The following is a 21,374-nucleotide window of genomic DNA, read 5'->3' as shown; positions in this document are numbered from 1 at the left end:
CCACGTGACGTGGCCGCACGTGTGAGCCTCCGTGCGCGTCTGTGGGCATGCGTACCCGAGCCTGTGTCGCCACGCATGCTGGGCCTGTGTGCACGTGCGTCCGCGCCCACCCCTCCAGTTCCACGCGTCCAGCGGGCCTGCGCGTCGAACGCCGCCCGCTGGGTCCAGGCCCGGGACACGGCGGGGCAGGTCACGGCCCTCCTGGCCGGCTCCTCACTACAGGGGACTTTCCTTGGCCCGATGGGGGCTGTGGCCACTTGAAAACGCAGAGGCGGCACCCGCCACCCTGCGCCCTGGGCGGGCGCCACCACCCAGGAACGCCCTGTCCCAGCGTCCGGGGATCAGCGCTTGCCGGAGACCCGCGCACTTGGGGAGGGGACGATCGCCCCCAATTCCTGCACCCCGCACGATGCTGAAGGGCTCCTCGGCTTCCGCACTGAGGGGAGACACCAAGTCCCTTGAGCCCAGCTGGGATCCATGGGGCACAGGCGTCCCTGCTGGGCAGGGCTCTGGGCACCCTGGGCCGGGCTCGGATCGAGGGCGTCTCCCGCCCTGTTACCGAACCCCAGGGCCACCGGGGCCCCCACCCTGTGCCGTGGCGTCACAACGGGGAGACCACAGCAGTAGGGATGGGGCCACCGTGCCCCAACTCCGAGGCCAGCGAGGGCAGCAGGGACCGGGGGTGCCGGGGCGGCCCCTCGAGCCCCCCCTCCCTGTGCGGCCGCACCGGGGAGACACTTCAGCGGCCACACAGGGCCCCGGCGCTCAGCCTGCCTGACCCACCTGAAGGGAGCGCTGGGTGGGCCCCCCAGCATCTGCGCATCTCACGGCCCCATCCGCCCCCCGGCTCACCCCAGGACCCCTGCCGACGTCCCCAGGGCGGCCCCGGGAGCCCCCACGTGGCGCACAGTGCCGGGCCCCCCCGCCCGCGCCGCGCGGCTGCCTGTCCAGCCCAAGCCCCACTAGGTTACGCCAGCTGCTGCCCCATGTTTACGACCAGGCGTTCCAGCTGCCGGGGTCGGACAGGAAAACAAGGCCCTGACAAACCCAGCCCCCGGCCCCCAGCCCCCCCGGCCGGGACCCCCGCTGAAGGTGGCTCTAATGACGGGAGCCCCCACCCCCTGGACATAAAGGAGATACCTGTCCCAGGACAGGGCACACACCAATCCCGCCAGACCCCCAGCGGAGGGGCCCCGCCCCCGCCTGCCCCTGACTCTTGTCCTGCCGCCGGGAGATGCCGACGGGGTGCCCGGGAGGGAGAGGGAACGCGGAGCCCGGCCCAGGAGCGCCCGGGGCTGGGCCTCCCTCCCAGGCACGCGCCTTCCCGGCCATGAGCAGCGCACCGTGGGCGGGGGGCAGCCTGGGTGCAGGGAAAGCCCCCTCCCTGCACGGCTGTCACCTTCAAGGAGGGCAGGGGGGACCCCGGTGCCTGCCTCCCTCCGGCCGGCGCCGGGCGCTGAGCTGCGCGTCCCCACTGCGCCCCAACCCGGGAGGCTCCGTCTCTGGTTACCGACCTGGAGCTGAATCATCACAATTTCTGAAAAGAGGGAAAAAAGAGAGGGGGGTGCAGGAGGGAGAGGTGGAGAGTGAGACCACCCAGACACCTGGCCCATCAGGGAGAGGGACCTGGAGCACGCACATGCGCCAGGTGCCGGCCCAGGGCGTGGGCCCCAGGACCCCTGCCTCCCAGGGGAAGGGGCGGGGGGGCACCCGGGGCGGGGGGGGCCACCCCAGGAAGGAAGGAGGTCTCCCCGGCCCTCGTCTTGCATCCCATGGTTTTATGGCCTGAAAACAGGAAATGCTATGGAAACAAACAGGCCCAGACTCCGGTCCCCGGAGCCAGGCGGCCAAGCCCTGGCTGGTCTCAGGGCCCCCAGACCCCCACTGGCCCATCGTGACGTCTCCCCAGGACCCAAGGACCCAACAGCAAGCACAAGCCACGGGCCACTGCCCCTCTTTCTTTGGGACGCCCAGTTGAAAATCTCAGGGCCCCAGGGGTGCCCGTGGGGTGGGGGCGGGGGGCACGGGCACCCGCTTCCCGGGCGGGGGTGGGGGCCGGGGCCGGGGCCGGGGCCGGGGCCGTGCGCTGCGGCCGAGTCCCCTCCTCGGTGCGGGTGGGGCCGGCTCACCCCTCCCATGGGCCCCGAGGACACTGCCTGCCGGCCGGACCGTCCACCTGACTCAGGCCAGTCGCACAGGATCGGGTTACATGTTTTTCGGGAAAGTTTCAAACATTTTCCACAGTTTCCTCTCCCTCCTGCCCGCCCCCCTTGTTCTTGTCGGGCGGACTTGATCGATACGACAATTCTGGCAGAGATAACGTGAGGCCCGGCTGCAGGCTTCACAGAGAGCGTCTTTGTTACAGTGAAGCGTCACCGCGGGCCCCCCGGCCCCCCCGCCCCCCCGGGCCCGGTGGCCTCGGAAAGGTTCTGGTTACAGCCGAGGATTCCCGTTTTCACGGCTCCCTCTCGGCTGAGCGCAGACCCTGCACAAAGGAATGTCAGCTGTCCCCTCGGAGCAGCTGCCTCCAGGCCAGGAGCGCAGCCAGCCCCGGCCCTGTCCCCGCACCGGGCTGGGGGGCTCGAGTGCGGCGTCGGCTTCGTCCCCGGGGGGGACAGGCCGAGCCGCCGCCCGGGTCCCCACACAGGTCCTTGCGAGCCTCGGGCTCCTTCGGGGCCCGGAAGTGACCCCCTTCCACGGGGGGGGACAGTGGCACTGGCCCCGGAGACCCAAGAGGGAGACAGGCTGGGAGGCCGAGGCAGCAAAACCCGTGACCGCGGGGCGCAAGGACGCTGTGAACACCCGGGTCGGCAGAGCCGGGGGCAGCGACGGGGCCGTGCGACCACGGGCCCCACTCCTGGGCCTTCGGAGGTGGCTCGGGTCGTGTCCACAGAATCACCAAGGGGCCCGGGTCGCCTGGAGGGCAGCCGCCGCAAGGCCTGCTCGGCGGCCCCTCCGCCTCTGTTCACAGGCTCCTGCAGGGACGCGGGGGCCGACCTGGGGCCGCGGGGGCGAGGGGCTGACCAGGTCTCCCCGTCCCGCCCAGCACGGGGCGCACAGCCCCACAGCCCCCGCCGCCACCAGACACCCCGGCCGGCACCAGGCAGGGCCTCAGGCCGAGCAGCGAGGGTCCTGGCGCCCCACGAGCGGAGCCCCCCGAGCCCGCCTTCCCCACAGGCATCAGACGTGCGGCCTGCGGGTGTTCGCAGCCCTCCTTCAGCTTGCAGGGCCCCCACCCACACCGCCCGGCTCCGGCTTGTGCGTGGAACGCTGGCCAGCACGCAGGGGGCCGGCCGGCTGGGGCCGACGGAACACAGGTGTGCGTGCCCTGTGCTGCCGCGTGCAGCTCCTGGGCGGGGGGCAGCCCTCCCCCCACTCAGGCCCCGTGGCTGGGGTCCCGAGTGCAGACAGGAAGCCCATTTCTACCCTCTGGAACTCACACCTGTTTGCACACTGACCCCGGCATGGAGCCTGTGTGTAACCCGTGTTTGCTGGCCGAGCAGAGGCCGGAGAGAGTGCGCCGACCAGGGGTGGGTGCCAGCGTGTGGGTGCTGAGGCGGGACGTCAGAGAGGGCCCGATCAGAGAAGGCCGAGGTGGTGGCTCCCGCGTGCCGGGGAGAGGACGTCTCCCCAGAACACCCAGCGGCCCCGGGGAGGCTGCGGGGCCGCCCCATGGTGAGCAGGAGGGTGTCACAGCAGCGGCCGTGGGGGAGCGGGGCCGCGTCGGACGGGCAGGAGCTCGCTGAGCAGAGAGGAGGACTAAGAAGAGCCCCCCGAGCAAGAGGCCACAAGAAAAGAAGTCCCTGGAGTTTCTTAGTAAAACAGTGGGGCCACCGGCTGGTGCCGCGACCTGGGGCGGGAGTGACTGAAGCTGAGAGTCTCCCCCCTCCACCAAGCACAGGACACAGCAGAGCGTGAGGCCACCCTGGCCTGTGGAGGGCATGGGAGCGTGGGTCTGCGGCCCCGCGGAGCGGGAGCCGGGGCGGGGCTGAGGTCAGAGCCTGGACCTTGCCCCTCAGAGACAGAGCCTTGCACAGGACTGGCTGGGGGTGCCCACTGAGTCCCTGCGAGGCCCCCTTTCTGCAGCCGGGATGGAAGGGGCCCAGAAACCAGGAGGGTCTCTCTCTCTCTGTGCCGGGAGGGGGACGCAGCTGGCGGGAAGGCCGGTCGCCGCAGCGGCCGCGGCGGAGGGAGCCAGGGCAGCGAGAGAGGAAGCCGCAGGCGGTGACGTCATCCCCCAGGCCTCCGGGCGCGCGGCTCGCGGGGCTCCAGCCGCAGGCACGGCCCCGCCAGAGCCACGGTTACCTGCCTCTGCGCGCGCCTCGCAGGGCCTCCCTTTGTGTGGGACGTGGAAAACATCGAGCTGCGTTCCAGAGACAAAAAGCAGCCTCCCGCTGGCCGGGGAGGGTCTCCTTGTGCAGGAAGTGTGTGTGGTGGGGGGTGGATTCTGCCCCAGCAACAGTTTCGGGGGGACACAGGAGAGCCCCCCAACCCAGGACCCCTTCCCGGGGCGTGCCCAGAAACTCAGGCGCCGAGCGGGGACACACACCCACACGTGTGTGTGCGTGGCGATGGGCACAGGCAGGCTCCCCGTGGACACCCGCGACCGTGCACACGTGGGGCTTCCTCTGGGCTCAGGAGCCTGTTGGGGGCCCTCCCCGCAACCCCTGAGGCGGCCCTTCTCCCTGGGAAACCACAAACAAAGCTCAGGGCGCAAACGTGCCTGCTCGCAGGCCCCGGACAGACCCCACAGCAGAGATGAGATTCCAGCAAAATGGCTTTTTCAGGCCCACCAAATATCCCTGCTTCAGCAGAACGCTTAAGCCCTCAGAGGCCGCCTGGGGCTTCCTCGCCCCGGGCTGAGATAACAGCTTCTGGCACCAGAAAGCAGAGCCTATGAAAAAAAAGGAAGAAATATGGGCTCTCTGGGAAAACACAGCTTTGAGTGAATTTTTTTCCACCATCGAAACCTCGTGCTGCTCTCCGAGCCCTTGCACGGAGCCCACCCTCGGCCCCTCCTGGCTCCGGGCTGTGGTCTGGCTCCCGCGCCCTGGGCCCCGGCCAGCGCCGCCGCATTTCGCTGACAACAGCGCCACCTGGTGTCCTGTGTTTCGGCTGGCTGGCTGGCTCGGGTCGGGGCTACGGGGGCTGCAAACTCTGTTTCCTTGGCCCCCTCCCCACCCTGTCGGCTGCCTCTGCCTGGGGTCCATGCTCCTCCCAGCCCCCTCAACTGACACCTCCCCAGAAAACTCCCAGATTTCCTCCTGCACCGAGAGCCCCGGCGCCAACCCTGGAGGCTGTGCAGAGGGCGGGGGGTCCTGCCAGTCCGGGCCACCCCCCAACACTTACACCCTCCTTCCCTTCACAGGGCGTCCCCTCCCCCAGGAAGCCCTCAGCATCCCTGAGATACATCCCACCCTCAGACCCCCGTCCCCTTGCGCCTCCTGCCCCGCCGGTCCTGCCATAACCTGCGTCTGCCCCTGGGGGTGGACCCGCGGTTGCCTCGCGCCACCGTACCCCTGTGCTTCCCCCGCCGCTTGGCCATGACTCCCGGCTGGACGCAGCCCGCCTGTGAGCCGGGCCGGCCTCGGGCGTCCAGCGGGGCCTTCGGAAAACATGTCCGAGGCTGGCGGGCTCACTGCCTCTATTTCACAGGCGGGGACCTGAGGCCTGGCACCCGACAGCAACTCGGGGTGTGTGAGGAGCAGCTCTGGCTGCAGGGCTGGCTAGAGGAGTGCAGTGCCGGCCCCAGGGCGCCCCGTGCTGAGCACAAGGGCGAGTGCAGCCCGGGCCGGCCTCGGGGAGGGCGGAGGGGGCCGGGGCCGAGCCCATGCAGGACCCCAGCACACGCGGGGCTGAGGGGAGCCGGGGGGCAGGTGCGAGGGGAGGGAGGGACAAGGGCCCTGCGGAGGGCAGGTCGGGAGGGCACGCTATGGCAGGGACGGCCCGGCCGGGCCGGGAGAGGGCCGGGAAGCCGGTCCTGTAACATGCCAGAGCGCTGAGCGGAGGCCCGAGGCAGCGGGGCGTGTCGGGGTCAGCAAGAGTGCACTCGGGGCGGGGGACGGTGGGGGGTGGGGGTCGGGGGACTGCAGGGGGCCGTGGGGAGCGGCAGGAGGCCACGGGGGGGGGGGGGGCCGCAGGGCCCCACGAGGCCACATGCATCCCAAGGGCCACAGGGAGCTTCTGGAATGATCAGATGTTGAAGAGAAAGCCCCCTCCCCAGGCCACGACTGCTGTGGGGAGCGGCGGCAGCCTGGTGGGATGCGCGGGTGGCCGGGAGGGGGCGGACAGGGGCCCGCGGGGACAAGGGAGGCAGCCCCACATCTCTGCCACGGGGCAGAAAGGAAGGCTGGACCCACGTGGGAATGGGGCCTGTGCTCCGGGCACACCTACCTCATGGGCCAGGAGGACAGGGCACAGGACACAGGCCCGCCCAGGCCCTGCCTGCGCCAGGTCCCCATCCTCCGCTCGGGGCACTGCACTGCAGGTCAGAGACTGGCCACCAGGTGGCAGGCGCGCCTCAGAGATGTTGGGGTGAGGAGTCAGCACACGAAGGAGGCGAGGCAGACAGGGGACAGAGGGTGGCAGGCAGGGGGCAGCAGGCAGGCAGCAGCGGGACGCGGGACGCACGGTTGGGAGAGGCAGCCAGGGTGGGGGGAGTAGCCAGGATGGGACAGGGCCCTGGGCCCCCTTCCCCTGCCCTGGTGCCGTGGTGCCCTGAGACTGGACGACGCGTCACCAGCCTCAGCACCCACCTGGATGGGTCCTCGGTCACCTCAGCCATGAGGACAGAACCTGAGGGGCGGCTCACTGCACGGACGTGTGGTGGGGTCCAGGCGGGGGCTGCCGTCGCCACGTGGCGGCCCTAAGCACCAGGGACACCCCACTCTTTCCTGGTGCTCGCCGCCCAGCTCCTGGCCTGCGGCCTGGCGGGGGGCAGAGAGGCCGCCCAGGGCAAGGACAGCTCCCGCCCAGAGGCAGGGCCCCCGACAGCCAGCAGCGCTGCCCCTGCCCACCGCCGCCCACGGGGCAGACGGCAGGGGTGGGGGGCGGCCACGGGAGAGCCACGTGACCGCAAAATGCCGACCCTCTCGCTGGCGTGGTGGCCGTCCTGATTTGCCAGAAAGCCTATCCCTACGCTTACGTGGAAGATGTAACCTAACACGGGACAACAGCGGCAAGACTCCAGGACCCGGGGGCGGGGGCTCGGGCCCCCAGAAAGTCAAGCGGACGGACAGGGGGACAGCCCCCTCCGCGCCGCCCCCACGGAGGCAGGGAAGGCGTGGGCCAGCCCCGGCAGGCCAGAGCGGCGCCCTCGTGCGGGACCAGGGCCCCTGTCCCCCGGGCTGGCGCGTGCCTTCGGGGGAGGCCTGGCGCTCACGCCCAACCAAGCCAGCACGACGACCCACGCGCGTCTCCACGCGCCCAGCGCGCTCACGCCCACGGTGTGGCTTCCAGAAAGCACCGAACGTCTGGAGGAAAAACCACCGCACCCAAGGACAGGCCGGTCAAGTGACAAGGCCACGGGCATTCACAGCCGCCAGACACCCTCCCTCAAAAACCAAAGCCAAACGCCAGCAAGTGTCGCAGAAGAGAAGACCCCACGAGGGATGGCAGCTGACAGCAACGGCCGCGACAGTTCCCGCCGCGTGCAAACTCCACCGGCACCGCCCGGAGTCCGTGCTGTGCAGCCGCAGGCCCTGCCAGACAGACAGTCCGTGACGGGTCCGCCTCCCCAGGTCCATTCATCCAGTGCCATCGTGTACTCTGCGGGCGCGGGACACGCTAGCTGTGACGGTCTCTGGGAAGAGCCGGCGTCCCCCGAAGAAGAGCCGTGTGTGAGTCACATGCAAAATGGAACATGTTTCCATACACACGTCGAGGCAGGCGGCCCTGGGACGAGACCAGTGGCCCAGAACGGGGACCCCAACGCAGATCCATTGTCTCCGTGACACGTAGTTTACAGTAAAAATGCCGCCTCACGTCAAGGGAAAGACAAGACGTTTGAATAAGGGGCCTGGGGTGACTGGGAGACCAGAGGGACTCTGTTCCTCTCGCCACCCACCAGGACACCCCCAAGCGCCACCAACAACTGAAGGCCACAGAGGAGCCTGTGCAGGTGCCAGGAGACGTCGGCTGCATCCCTCCGGCCCTGACTGCAGCGCGGAGAGGACAGCAAAGGCTGCCGCTCGGGGGTGGCTCAGGCCGCTGCAGGGCCACACGGGGCGCGGAGCCCCACTGACCAGGCCGCCCAGCCAGGCGGGCCCCACGCGCCCGGCACCGGCCTCCAGCAGGCTGGTCCGCAGGGTGGGCAGGCGGGGGGTGGGGGGCGCACAACGAGGCACTGGCACAGCTGGCCGCCGGCATTCAGGCTGCCACCGGGGGGCGTGGCCAGCCCCGTGCCCCCCTCCTGGGCAGCCTCACAGCCGGGGGCACGTGGGGGGGTGGGGAGGGGGTCCCCTCCGTGAGGTCCCGCGTTTCTGGCACCTGGCTCAGCACAGACACGACGTGACCCTTCCTGGCTGAGGACTCCCAGCTCAGCCGGGCGCAGTTTCCTCTGGGCTCACAGCGCCCCTGCATCCCTCCCGGGGATTGGGGGCCCAGGCGCGAGAGTAGCAGCCCCACAGGGCTGTGGGCGGGGCTGTCCAGGGTGCGTGGGGCTGGGACCACGGCAGGGTCTGTGTACCAGCGTGGAGCCAGGTGGAATCACCCAGACCTGGGGCCAGAGCGCTGGCTCGGGCAAGTCCCTGCCGACCACCCCCCAGTCCCCCACACCCGCGTCCTCCTGGCCGTCCTTCCCGGCCCAGCTCAGAAGCCCCCTCCTCCAGGCAGCCCTCCCAGACCCCCAGCCTCAGGCTGCTCTCCTTCTCCAGGCCTCCTAGTTCAAGGGTCACATCCCGGAAAGTCCCAGAGCTGAGCGGGGGCAGCCCTCACACTTCTCGGCTGTGGAGTGAAGCCCACGGCTGCCGGTCAGGGTCAGCAGGCAGGTGGGGGAGGCGGGGGAGGCGGGGGCAGCCCACCCAGGGCCGGGCTGCACACGGGAGGCCGGAGCCCCAGGGCGGCTGCGCCCGCTGTCCGTACGTACCATCCAGAAGAGCGTCCCTGTGGCCAGCGTGACGTACTGCTCGATGGTGGACAGCACACTGAAGATGAGGCAGATCAGGACAATGAGGAAGCTGCAAGACAGGGGGACGGGCGGTCAGCCCTGCGGCCCCGCCCCCAGCCCGGCCGCCCGCCGGCCAGCAAACCAGGCCCGGCCCCACGGCGAGGGCAGCTGACCGCGCGCCAGCGGACGGACTGTCGGTGAGACATGGCGTGAGGCCGCGTGTGGAGGGTTCCATTGACGTGCCAGGTCCAGGTGGGAGAGGCCCCAGGGACAGGGCAGCCTGGTGGTCACCAGGGCCGGCGCCTCCTGCCGGCCTTCGTTTCGGGGTGATGAAAATGCTGGGCGTAGGTGGCGCTGGCCGCTCAGCTCGGGCGCTGTCCTGGGGATCAGACCCTTGGGCGCCGATGGGCCAGTGTCGGCGGGCAGCCCCCGCGGGTCATAGGCCAGGGTAGGCCCCCTGCCTCAGTCTCCCCGACACAAGCCAGAGCCCAGGGCCTCTGCCCGGTGGGGCTGTGGACGGCAGGACGGCCGGACGCAGGAGGAGGAAGGGGCCCCGGGACTCCCCGGGACCGGCGGTGCCCTGCCCCCCGCCCCCACCACGGGCGTCAGCCCGAGGGGACAGGTCCATGGCTCTGTGGGGGCCGCTGGGGGTGCACCGGGAGGGACGGTCGCCACCCTGTCCCCACCCCCCCAGCAGCACTTCCCAGCCAGCCAGGCCCGAGACGCAGCGTGTCGTCCTCTGAGGGACGGCACAGAGAGGGAGGTCGACACCGCCTCCCGAGGCCGCCGAGGCCCAGCCGGGCGGTGACAGCCGTCGAGCCGGGCGCTGCGGCGGGGCCTGCATGCCGGGCCTGCGGAGGGCACAGGGGGGCCGCGCAGCTGGTCCCCGTCCCGGCCTCCGACCCTCCCCCTCGGGACACCTGCGACGAGGGCGAGGGCTGCGGGCGGGGGGGCCCAGGGCGACCTCTGCTCTCCAGGCCCCTCACGGGCCGTCCCTGCGAGGCCCCCTTGCCGGGGAAGGTCGCCAGTCCCAGGTTCAGGGACCAGGACGTGCCCGCCTGCAGGGCCTCTCGCCTCTTCAGCAAACGGATCGCGCCCGGGTCACGCACCCCCCACCCCACCGCCCTGTCCCCAAGGCTTTACGCCCCACACACAGCAGCAGTGAGGCCCGAGGACGGGGCTCGCTGGGGCCAGGTCCATGGGTCCTGCTGCCTGGGGCTCCCGGACCTTGGCCTCTGGTCCTGCTCCTGCTCCAGGGACCGCGTGTGGCAAGTTCTCAGTCCTCCGTCCCCGCCTCCGGGGGCGCCAGCGAGAGGGAGGGGATGGGCTGCCGCCTCTGCACTCTGGCCCGTGGCGGCCCCCCTTCCCGCCAGGCTGTGTCTCCCTCCTGCAAGGCCACAGACAGCACCTTGAGGCCGCGGCCTCGTACGCTGGCTTCCCCGTCCTCTCGTCCCCAGGCGCCAGTCTGCCACAGACCCCGGCTGCACGCCCACCTCAGCCCTGGACGGCCCGAGGCGCTGCTCCCCGGCCCAGCGGCCTTGAGGTTAGCGGGGAGGGTGCCAGGGCACCTCTGTGTCGCTCAGCTACTTGAACTCACTGCGCCGATTACAGAAAGAATCAGATAACAAAGTGCGCTTCTGCCTGCCCCGGCCTGCGCTGGGAGCCCGAGTGTCCCCGAGGTGCCCAGCCGGGCCCCTGCTTTGGGGTTCACAGCCTGGGCGCCCGACACCCCACCTGCCCCCACCCCAGCTCAAGCCCTGCAGCTTCCAGAGCAGGCAGGCCCAGGTGCCCCAGAACCGGGAGACGGAGGCCCCGGGAAAGAAGGAATTGGACCCGCTTTCTGGACAGGGCCGCGTGGAGAAGAGGCTGGGGCAAGCCCCGGGGGCCACCTGGGCCCCCAGGGCTGCCTGGCCAGCTTCCCGGAGGGCACGCGCCGGCAGGAACAGGCCGCTCCCAGAGGCGAGGGCGGCCCCGGCCGCGGAACAATGCCCTGCTTGTGCCCCAGCGGCTGAGCCACCTCCGGAGCCGCGACCGCAAGCGCCAGCCCCGGGGACGTCCGGGACGGCCGTTATCGGACATCAGGGCGCTGCCTGCGGCGCCGGGGGCCCTGGAGCGTGAGCGACCGGGGAGCCCCGCCCGGGAGGCACACAGGACGAGGTGGTGTGGGGCCACCGACCTCCTCCCGCCACGGCCACCCGAGCGGCCCGTGATCACAGGCTGGGGCGGCCCAGGGCACCCGACCTCCACGCCCAGGCCAGGCCCGACCCCGGGTAAGGCGGGGGACATGCCCTGAACCCCCGGGGAGCACCTGCCTCTCCCGCCTGCAGGCATCTCCCAGGGACGTGCGGCATCGCTGACGGGAACCCCACACTTCACGCGCAGAGAAGAGGGGGCACGCAGCCGTGGGCCCCCCGGGGCTGAGAGCGGAAATTCCAGGACGCTCAGAGGCCGCCCTGGGACACCTCCCAGGACGCCAGGCGTGCTTGATTTACTGAATGTACGTGAGCACTTGGAAGCCTTTGTTGGTGTGCACGGAAAGGTACACCCCCAACACGAGCAACCTCCAGGACGCTTCGCCGAGCGAAAGCAGCCGGTCACACGAGGACACATCCTGCGCGGCCCCCTCCCCGGAGGTCCCTGGAGGAGTCGGCTCCGTGGAGCCCGGGCTGGGGGAGGGGCGGGGCACACGCGTGAGTGTGGGAGACAGAAAGTTCCGGAGACGGCGGAGGGGACGGTTGTACAGCCACGTGAATGTGGTCGGGACCAGCAAACTGGGCACCAGAAATGCGAAATTGTACATCTACATTTTACCACAATTTTTTTTAAAAATTTTAAGAAAACTAAGTAAATGGCATTTATACACGCTTTACTGAAAACTTTGGAGAAGAGGCCGGGGCAAGCTGCGAAGCCGCCCAGCACAGGGGCCTTCGGGGGTCGGTAAGCAAAGGGCCGGCGAGGCCGCCCGAAGCCCAAGGCCAGGCCGGCTCTGCCAGGCTCACTTAACAGACGAGCGGCGGGCACTCTCATCCCAGACCAGACCTGGGGGGCTTCCCTAAGTCGCCCTGGAAGAGCCCCGCCCGGGACGGGTGGCTCAGTGCCCCTGGACGTGGGCACCCACGTGACGCTGGTCTCCCAGAGCGAGTGGCCTCGGGTCCTGCCAGGGCTGGCTGTCCCCGGAGTGGGGCCCGGCTTGTGCCCCGCACGGCTCTGCGTGGAGCTGGGCTGGGCGTCTCCGCAGGGGCCCTGGACCCCGGCCAGGCCGGGCGCTGCTCTCGGGTCCTTCCTCGACACCCCTCCCAGGGCCCCTGTCCCAGGCGGGGGGGGCTGGACCGCCACACAAGGCCACACAGCCGGGACAGGGCCCTGAATTGCGGAACAGGAGGCCTGGCCGGTGACAAGAACGCCGAGGCTCCGAGCGCATGGGGACAGGGCGCCCAGGCCAGCCTGGACTCAAAGATGAAGCCTCCCCTGGGACACGGGACCCCGTTGCCAGGGGCCAGGCCCTGCATTCGGTGCCACTGTCCTCTGAGCAGGGATGCCACATGGGCTCTGCGCCTGTTAGCTTCCGCCTCCTGAGGGTGTTGTCCCTGGATGTGGGGCCCACCCGGGTGCCCAGCGGTGTCTTCTCTGCCCTGGCGCTGCAGGTCTCAGCCGCGCCTGCAGAGACGCGCTGCCCCGGGAAGGTCACATGCTCAGGATGGGGGCCGCGTCCTCCAGGTCACCACTTGGGGCACCGCAGCCTCCAAACCTCCTCACGTCCAGAGAGGGAGGAGCTGGGAGAGACAGGTGGCCCGGCCCAGGGGAGTCCCTGCCCCCAAGGACCCCCCTCACCCAGCAGCCACCACGTCTGCCTCCCCACCCGCCCTCCGGCCGCCACCTCCCACGCCTGTCACAGCCACGGGCCGGGCACCGCGCCCAGCCCACCGGGCAGGGTCCGGGCGCCTCACAGGCCCCCGAGGGCTGGGGCTCCCCCTGCCACCCCTCCGCCCCCCTGCCCCGGGCTGCTGCAGCCTCGTCCCTTTCTGTTTCTGAGGCTCACGCAGGCAACGCCGTTCACGCCTGGGGACGGCACAACCGGCCGTGGGCGCGGGGGCCGAGGCTGCTCTCGCGGCCGCTGTCTCCGGAGGCCCCACGTGCGCCGATCCTGTTCAGGAGACCCCAGGCCGCCGGCTGGCAGCTGATGGGAAACCAAACCCAAGCTCCTGCCGCTGGACGGCGCTCTGCGTGGCCTCCTGGGGCTTCGGCCGGCACTGCTTCTGAAAGCGACTGGGGCTGGGGACCCCCGAGACGCAGGGCCCTCCCGCCTCGTGCCTCCCCTGACGCCAGGGGCACCGCCGCCTGGGGGCCACTGAGACTGTGCTGGAACTGGCAGCCTACACCCTGCGAGGCCCTGTCCGTCGTGCCCACCGGCCATCGGGAGGTCCTGGGAAAATGCGACTCCCCAGGCCCTTCCCAAGCTAAAGACTCTCCGCATGAAGCCTGAACCCCAAGCCCTGCTTCCCGGGCTTCCCTGCGCCCCAGGCCTGGGCTCCGCTGCAGGGACCTGCCCGCTGGTGTCCTCTCGGAGGTCCAGCATGACGCCTGGCGCACGACTGCCGAATGACTAACTGAACGGATCGATGTTTAGGTTGAACTCAGGGAATTTTCAGTGCCACCTCCTCCAGGTGGGCCTCCGGGGGACGTCCAGAGTGAGACCCCCCCCTTTTACTCCAGTTCTCCCCTCCTTGCCCGGTCCCGCCCCCCGAGGGCCTTCCAAGGGGCCAGGACATGGCACTGAGGCAGCTCTCTGTGCACACGCTCATGCACACGCTCGTGCACACGCTCACAGGCTGCGAGCCAACAGCACGGGGCAGAGAAGGGGCTCCCCTGCCGCGCACCAGGCGCAGCCGCGGCCACCCCCACAGGCAGGACAGTTTCAGGAGGGCAGCAGAGTGGGCAGGACGCACAGGGCGGTGGGCTGGCCCGAGGCATCAGGGAGCGGGGCCCCCCGGAGCAGCCTGACTCCAGGGCAGGTGGCGGGTGACTCTGGGGGGACGCTGCGCCCTGCCCGGCCGTCCAGGCCGCCGGCCCTCGCGGAGCCAGAAGAGGCGCCACCCTTAGCTCCACCTTCGCTGAGGCCTTGAAGTTCTGCCCGGGCGGCGCCGGTGAGCCAGGCCTGAACCCACGTCCTGTCCCCAGCGCCTCTCCCCAAAACACGGAGACAACGCGGGGACGAGATGGAGGGTGTGTCCCCCGCTCACGCCGCTGGCCGCACACAGGGACCCTGGGCCCCTCGGCACAGACAGGAACAGGCCATTCTGCCCTGGGGCCTCCTGAGCAGGGGGGTCCGGGGGGCTCCCTGGCTAGGGACACGCAGGACCCGCCTTGGCTGACCCCCAAACGCCCTGCTGCACCGCCAGGAGGTGACGGGTGGGTGGCAGTGGCGCCCCGGGCACCGGCCGTGCTCCCCAGTTGTGACAACCCTGCAGAGCGGCGCTGGCCTACAGGGTCGCGGGCCCCGTCCTGCCGCCCAGCCTGTCATCTGTCATTGCTAAGCTCTGGGCCCCAGACGGGCGGCTGTGGGGGCCTCGTGGGCTGCCCAGCGGTGTGGGTGCCTACGCGGTCCCACACGGACCCACGCACGCACGCAACCAGGAGACGCGGCAGCACGTCAGGCCTCGGGCTGTGGGGCTGCACTGGGGCCCCGGCTCCCAGCCGCGGGCCAGCGCCCAGGGCTCCTCAGGGCGCAGCAGTGCCTGGCGGGTCGGCGCGCCTGGTGTGGGGGGCAGGTGGGAACAAGCCGCCCACGTCCGGTTCCCTCCAATCCTCCCGAGAAGCCTGAAATGGGAGTCTGTCCCTTGTCACAAGAGAAAGAGGGAGGCTCAGAGAGGGTGAGAGACTGCCCAGAGTCACACAGCACCGGCGTCAGCAGGGAGCGGACTCCAACCCTGGGCCCCCCAACCACGTGAGGCCTGTGCCGCCCAGAGAACAGCAGCCCAGAGCCCACCCCGGGTGGGGGACAGGCCCCTCAGGTAGGCGCGAGCGGGGGAACCGTGGGAGCCGTGGGAGGCCCCAGCCCTGGGGTCACGGCCGTCGCTGCAGCCACACTGCGCACACTCAAGGGCCTGCCAGGGCTGCCGGGACCCCAAGAGGCGCTCAGGCACTGGGGTGGGGACGCACCGGGGGCAGAGCCCCCTGGCAGCGCGGCTCAGGGCCCAGGGCCGGCTCCGCCCCCCGAGGGCAGCCTGGGCGGCAGGCCTGAGATAAGAATGCTCAGAGGGTATATTTAGAAGGTGCTAGAAAACAAGCTGGAGGGACCTCACAGACAGGGGCCATACCCGCCCCGGGGCGCACACACAGCGTCTTCCCGCTGAGGGGATCCTGCCTGGGATGGGAGGGCCTGCAGGCCTTCCCAGCCACACCGCGCCCGCTCGCTCCACGCAGACACGGCCTCCAGTGCGGTGGCTCTGCACAGCCAGGGCCCCCTCCCCTGGCCGAGAAGGCACAGCCGGCCGGCAGCCTGGCCCGAGGAGTCGGGCCCCGGGAGTCGGGAGGGACCCTGCAGGCCCAGGGCCCTGCCCCCTCCAGACTGGACGATACAGAAGACTGGACACCAAGGACAGGGTGCCCGGCCCCTCTCCCAGGACCCAGGAAGGAGCAAGGTGGACGAGGAGGCAGGATGGCACAGCCCATCAGCACTGGGAAGACCTGTCCCTGCTTGAGAAAGTCCCTCCTCAGGTCTAGCCTAAGTCTCTTGCTGTCATTTGGTCTCCAGCAGAAGGAAACCTCCCAACCTCCCTCTTGGAGACAACTGTTGCGTGACCCCTTCGAGCCTCAGTCCCCCACTGGGGAGTGAGGAAGCACTGGAGACGCCCACCAGTGCCTGCTCTGAGTGATGCATCATCGAGGCCAGGACAGCCATCCAATCAGCCCGTGTCACTCCCCGGGCCAGCTCCAGCCCCTCCATGAGGGAGCTGGGGGCGGCCCCGGGGCTCTGGGGCTTGGTGTGGTGTCCCCGCCGCCGCTCAGGGGCCTGCAGGGGAGGAGGCCGCCGTGGGGGTGACCACGCATCAGCCGGGCCCCGAGCACCCCCCGCAGGCCCGGGGCAGCGCCGGCCTTGACGTGGCAGGTGAAGTCCCCCGACCGGCACAGATCCCCACCCCGGGAAGCCCTCTGCTAACAAGACGAGATCCACCCGACGGGACAGCCGGCAGGGAGCAGGGAGCGCCAACCCGCACCGCCCCGGGCGGCCTCCTCCGGGGGTCCTCCGCTGGGGCTGTGGCCGGCTCCGCTCGCGGCGGGAGCCCCGGGCCGGGGGGGACTGCCCCGGGCCTCAGACGCCGTGCGCCCAGGACCCCAGGGGGGCAGCACCCTGACTAAGGGCCACAAGAGAGAGACCCTGGGGCAGAGCTGGACCCGAGGTCGCTCCGGCGCGTCCCCAGAAGCCTCCAGCCGAAGGAACGATGGGGAGAGGCAGCAGTGGGGGCCGGGGACCAGCCAGGGTGGGGAGACGGCCTCTCGGCTGCAGAGCCCCAAGCCCAGCCCCGGCCTCCGTGTACTGTGCTGCTGGCACCCCTAGGGGTCAGCCGGGCTGCACCGACAGCTGTCCCCTCCCCCTGCCGGCCCCGTGGCCTCCCCCCAGGCCAGGGCCAGCCACCGCGGCCCACGGGTGCCCTCCCAGCAGCCGCCTCCGGGAGTCCACCCCCGCCCCTGATGCGGGAGCCCCGGCCCAGCCCCTCCTCAGGATGGCAGGGTCCACGCCCCGGACGCTGCACCCCGGGGCCCCGGGCTTGCTGCCCTGAGGCTCCGACCTGTCGGAAGCCTGTCCCCACCCACTGCTGCCTCAGCTCAGCCGGGGGGCCGCGCCGCTGACTCCTGGTGGCCGCGGCCGGGGAGGGAAATGAGCCCTGCTCAGGCCCCGGGTGCGCTGCACCCCTGATGCAGAGTCAGCCCGGGGGCAGCACCGGCCCCTCCCGCGTCCTCGGCGGCCCTGTGAGGCGCTGCAGCGTCCCTGCAGCAGTGGCCCCGCGCCTGGCCCTGGCGGGGGGGCACGCGGGCAGGGGGGCCCAGCACTCAGCACCCGGGGCCGGGCAGCCGTGGCCACGGAGCGGTCGGAGGGACCGGCACCTGGCCGGGGACAGGCACTTGACACTGGAGCATCCATTGTCACCCTGGGACGAGGCGCGGCCTCGCCCCCTCAGGCCCCTGCTTCTGAAGGGTCAGCATGTCCAGGAAGCGTCCACTTCCTCCCTGTCCAGCTGGCTGGGGACAAACAGTCGGGTCCCTGGCGCTTCCTCCCCAGGTTGCCACCACTGCCGGCAGCGTTCCGCCCTGAAAACACAGCCCGGGCCACCCATGGCCCTAGGAGCCGCGCCCCCCGCCCCCCCTCCCATGGGCCGCCTCCCCACCGTGAAACCACGAGAGCGCCAAGCCCAGCCCTCCCCCGAGGCGGGAGCCCCCGGCCCGCAGGGAGGAAGTGACTGATTGTGCCGCGGGCCCGGCCCGGCCTTGCTGTTCCCGTCATGATCGGTGCAGGATTGCCCAACGCCGGATGCAATTAGCAGTTTTATTTTGGTCCCAGCATCCTCAGTCCCGCCGGACGGTAGCCCGGCTCCGGCCCCAAGACACAGGTTGGCGCCTGCACCCGGGCTGCGCGAGGGCATGCAGACACGTTCTTCTGTCACCTGCCACCAGCCGCCCAACACCAAGGGAGGTCTCCCAGGCCCATGAGGAACCAGAACTGGGGAGCCCGCTCTGCCTGCCGGAGCCCCACTACGAGGGCGCCTGAGCCTGCAGACACCGCCCCAGCCCCGCGGGGAGATTTAGAGACGGGGGTAGGTCGGCGCCCACTGGCACCCCCAGGCAGCCCCCCAGAGGCACCTCAGACACCCAGGATGAAATACACAGCCCACTCGCTGTCTGCAAGGCCTGCGGGTCTGCCCCCACCCCACGCGCAGCTGGAAGGGCCCTGGCGCGTGTCTGGAACCTGCTGGGCTCCGGGGACCCGGCAGGCACAGGAGGCGGGAGATGATAACAAGGACCCCAATGCACGCACTGCCAGGGACACAGAGAGGAGCTGTCACAGACAGCAACGGGGCAGGGACACTGCCGGGCAAAGGCGCCGTGGTGGGGGTTCGCAGGCCTGAGGCCGGGTGCCGAGAGCTGGCGGTGGCGAGGCCGCAGGAAGGCTGGGCTCTGGGACGCCTCGGGGGACCGAGGACAGGCTCCTGGGCGCTCCAGGCCTCCCGGGACACGCGGCACAGGCTCTGGGCCAGGATCGTCTGGTCTCATCAACGGAGCTCCTGCCGGAGGCCCAGTGACCCCACATGGAGGTCAGCCGCACCCCCTCTCCTGTCCAGCAGCCCCAGAGGCAGAGAAAAATGTCAGGAGCTGTGAGCACCAGGAGCCCTTCGTGGGTGCCAGATGCATCTGAACAGAAGGGGCGTCAGCAGCGGGGCCGCCCCGCGCCCCCGACACAGGGCTGCACCTGCCGCCCCTCCCCCAACAGCCCCACGGGTCCTTCTCCGTCACAGGGCCTGTCTCCTGGCCCAGAGCCCGCAGCCGAGGAGGGAGCAAACAAAGCAGAGGAAAAGGGGAACCAGCCGAGGATGCGGCGCAAACGTGGGGGCCGGAAGCCCCGACACCTCCACGCCCGTCAGAAGCACCGTCCTGTCCTCGGATGCAGTGGGAGCCGCCGCTTCCTGCTGTTGCCCAGAATAGCAGGCGCAGCCTTGTGGGTGCCCCCCGCCCCCGCTGCCCCCGGCCAGGCCACTGCGTGCCGCCATGCCGCGTGGCCCAGCCCCCCAAGGCTGGGCGCTCCTCAGAGCAGAGGGAGCCCCCGCAGGCCTCAGGCTGGGCACGGGGGGACAGGGCATCCTGGAAGCAGAGATGCCAGACGTGGCCTGGGGAGGAAGCTGCGACTGACGCCAAGGGGAAGGGCGTTCCCCCAAGGCCCCGGGCCACCCCTCGCTGAGTACTGCTTTATCACGTTAAAAACTGAAATTGTCTCATGCGGCAGAAGTAACCCTTTAGATGGCTACTCTGGCTCGCGGTCTCTGCTGTGCACTGCACTTCTTGCTTACAAATGAAGCCCCTACCCCAGGGGCACCCCCCCAAGCTCCCCAATATGGAGTAGGTGGTTCCCTGACTTGGAAATATCTTCACCCCGAACAATACCTCTTCCAGGAAGCCTTCCTGGGTTGCTCGGTCAAACCCGCACACACACACACTGCACAGACTTGCCCAGAAATGTGCGCCCCCCTCTGCGGGCCTCTTCCCAGCGGGGGCTTTGCTTTCTTGGTGTGTATAAAATTCTGTGACTGGAGGTGCCTCCTCCTCGAGCCTATGAGGGTGGGGCGCGGTTCGCAGAACATGAATGCCCTCGTGCATTGCTGGGTGGGGCGCGGTGGGTCCGCGGTTACGCCTCCCGGAGGGACACGCAGGCAAGCCTCATGAGACTACGTACTTCGGCTGCAACCCGGGAGACCACGCTAGGGAAACACAAAAGTGCAAGGCCAGTCACTGCAACGTCGTTAGCGATGGCAAAACACCGGGAACCCCCTCGAAGCCTGTAAACAAGCCGGTGCAGGTGCGCGCCACGCAAGGCCTGGGCGACCGTGACAACGTGGGCGATGTCCTTAAACTGGTGGGGAGCGATTTCCAGATCTTGTGCTGGGGGAGGACACAGATCCGAAAGAGCGTTTTCAGTCTTTTTCAACCAGTGGTGTAGGGAAAACTGGACGTCCCTGTGCGAAAGGACGACCTTGGCCCGGACCCCACACCACATGCAAAGGCGCACTCAGAGCGGGCGCCACGCTGCGCCCTGCGCCCGCCACGCTGCGCCCTGCGCCCGCAGCACCTTCTCAGAGGACAGGCTGTGAGGGAAGTTTCACACACCGGTTGGCAACGATTTCTTGGCTATGGCACCAAAAGTATAGGCAACAAAATGACAAATAGATCGACTTGACGTCATGGAAGTACTTTACAATTCCTGTGCAGCATCCACCAAGTGAAAAGGCAGCCTGCAGACCGGAGGCGAGTATTTTCCACCCCTCCGTCCGGAACACAGGGTCCGGCACAAGTAACGCCCCCAGTTTTTGGGGTTGTTTTTTTTTTTTTTTTTTTAAACTACAAAGTCTTTTATGGCAAAATCATGAGCACGTCACAGAAAAGGATCACCCTCAAGCACACCACATGGCAGTTAGGGCAAAATGTCCAAAGTGAAACTATAAATTATTACACCCATGTCATTACCCTCCCATCCTCACTCACGCAGGCCTTCCTTCCGCCGGACACTGTAGGCAAAGAACTCCTGCAACTCAACGAAACACCCCGACTTAAAAAATCAGCGAGGCCCGATCACACGCTGCCCCCAGCAGACTCGCTGCGGCCGGACGGGCGCACAGGAGGGACGCGGGGAGACGGGAAGGACAGTCTGCGCCCGGGGCGGCCCAGAGGCAGCAGGGGCGGCCGCCCTCCCAGCCGAGGAGGTGGCCAAGGCTGTCGCGGGGCAGAGAGCAGGTCATCCGATGAGGACAGGGGCCAGTCCACCCAGGAGCCCCAGCAGCGCTGGCCGGTGCGGCCCCGCGGACTGAGCCCCGGGCTGCGCGCCGAAAGGCGACAGGCCGCGCTGGTCGGGACAGGCCGCGCGTGAAGCCACAAAACAAGTCTTAACGAATGTAAGACGACGGACGTCACATCGACTGCCTTTTCTGACCGGGGACAGGGCACGAAACTAGAAATCAGTTCCAAGAAGGAAACCGAAAAATTCACAGATGTGGGGTGCTGAAACCAACAAAGGAGAAATTAAGAGAGAAATTAAAAAATGTACCTTGAAACAAGTGAAAATGAAAACACAGCTTACCAAAACTTATGACGTAGAGCAAAAGTGGTTCTAAGGGGGGTGTGTATTGTAATAAACACCTACATTAAGAAAGAAGCAAAACTTCCAATAAACAACCTAACTCTTTACCTCAAGGAACTATAAACAGAACAAACGAAGCCCAAAGTTAGGAGAAAATGACCAAAAAAAAAAAAAAATGATCAGAGTGGAAGTCAATTAAATAGAGACTAAAAATGCAATAGAAAAGACCAGAGAAACTAAAACCTGTTTTTGGGAAGATGAGAAACAGGTGACAAGCTTTCAGCTAGACTTACCAAGAAAAAAAGAGGGCACAAATAAAGAAAATTATAAACGAAAAAGGAGACATTACAAGTGATACCAGAGAAATACAAAGGCTCATCGCCCATGAACAATTACCCAATAGATTGGGCAACCTAGGGGAAATGG

The 21,374-nt window shown here is 68.7% G+C and overlaps 1 protein-coding gene across 2 annotated transcripts in view; it reads right to left on the bottom strand.

Annotated features, from left to right (window-relative positions):
• KCNQ1 (potassium voltage-gated channel subfamily Q member 1) overlaps positions 1 to 21,374 on the bottom strand; it is a 245,779-nt gene that overhangs the window by 211,657 nt on the left and 12,748 nt on the right. For both annotated transcript variants that reach the window (XM_054570737.1, XM_054570739.1), the window contains exon 2: positions 9,086 to 9,176. In XM_054570737.1, the coding sequence (XP_054426712.1) occupies positions 9,086 to 9,176 (91 nt within the window). The remainder of the gene's footprint in view (positions 1 to 9,085; positions 9,177 to 21,374) is intronic.

The sequence above is a fragment of the Pteronotus mesoamericanus genome, unplaced genomic scaffold (assembly GCF_021234165.1).
Source record: "Pteronotus mesoamericanus isolate MK-2021 breed Mesoamerican mustached bat unplaced genomic scaffold, CSHL_Meso_final contig_214, whole genome shotgun sequence".
Taxonomy (NCBI): Eukaryota; Metazoa; Chordata; class Mammalia; order Chiroptera; family Mormoopidae; genus Pteronotus; species Pteronotus mesoamericanus.
This window is presented reverse-complemented; position numbering and strand designations above follow the sequence as displayed.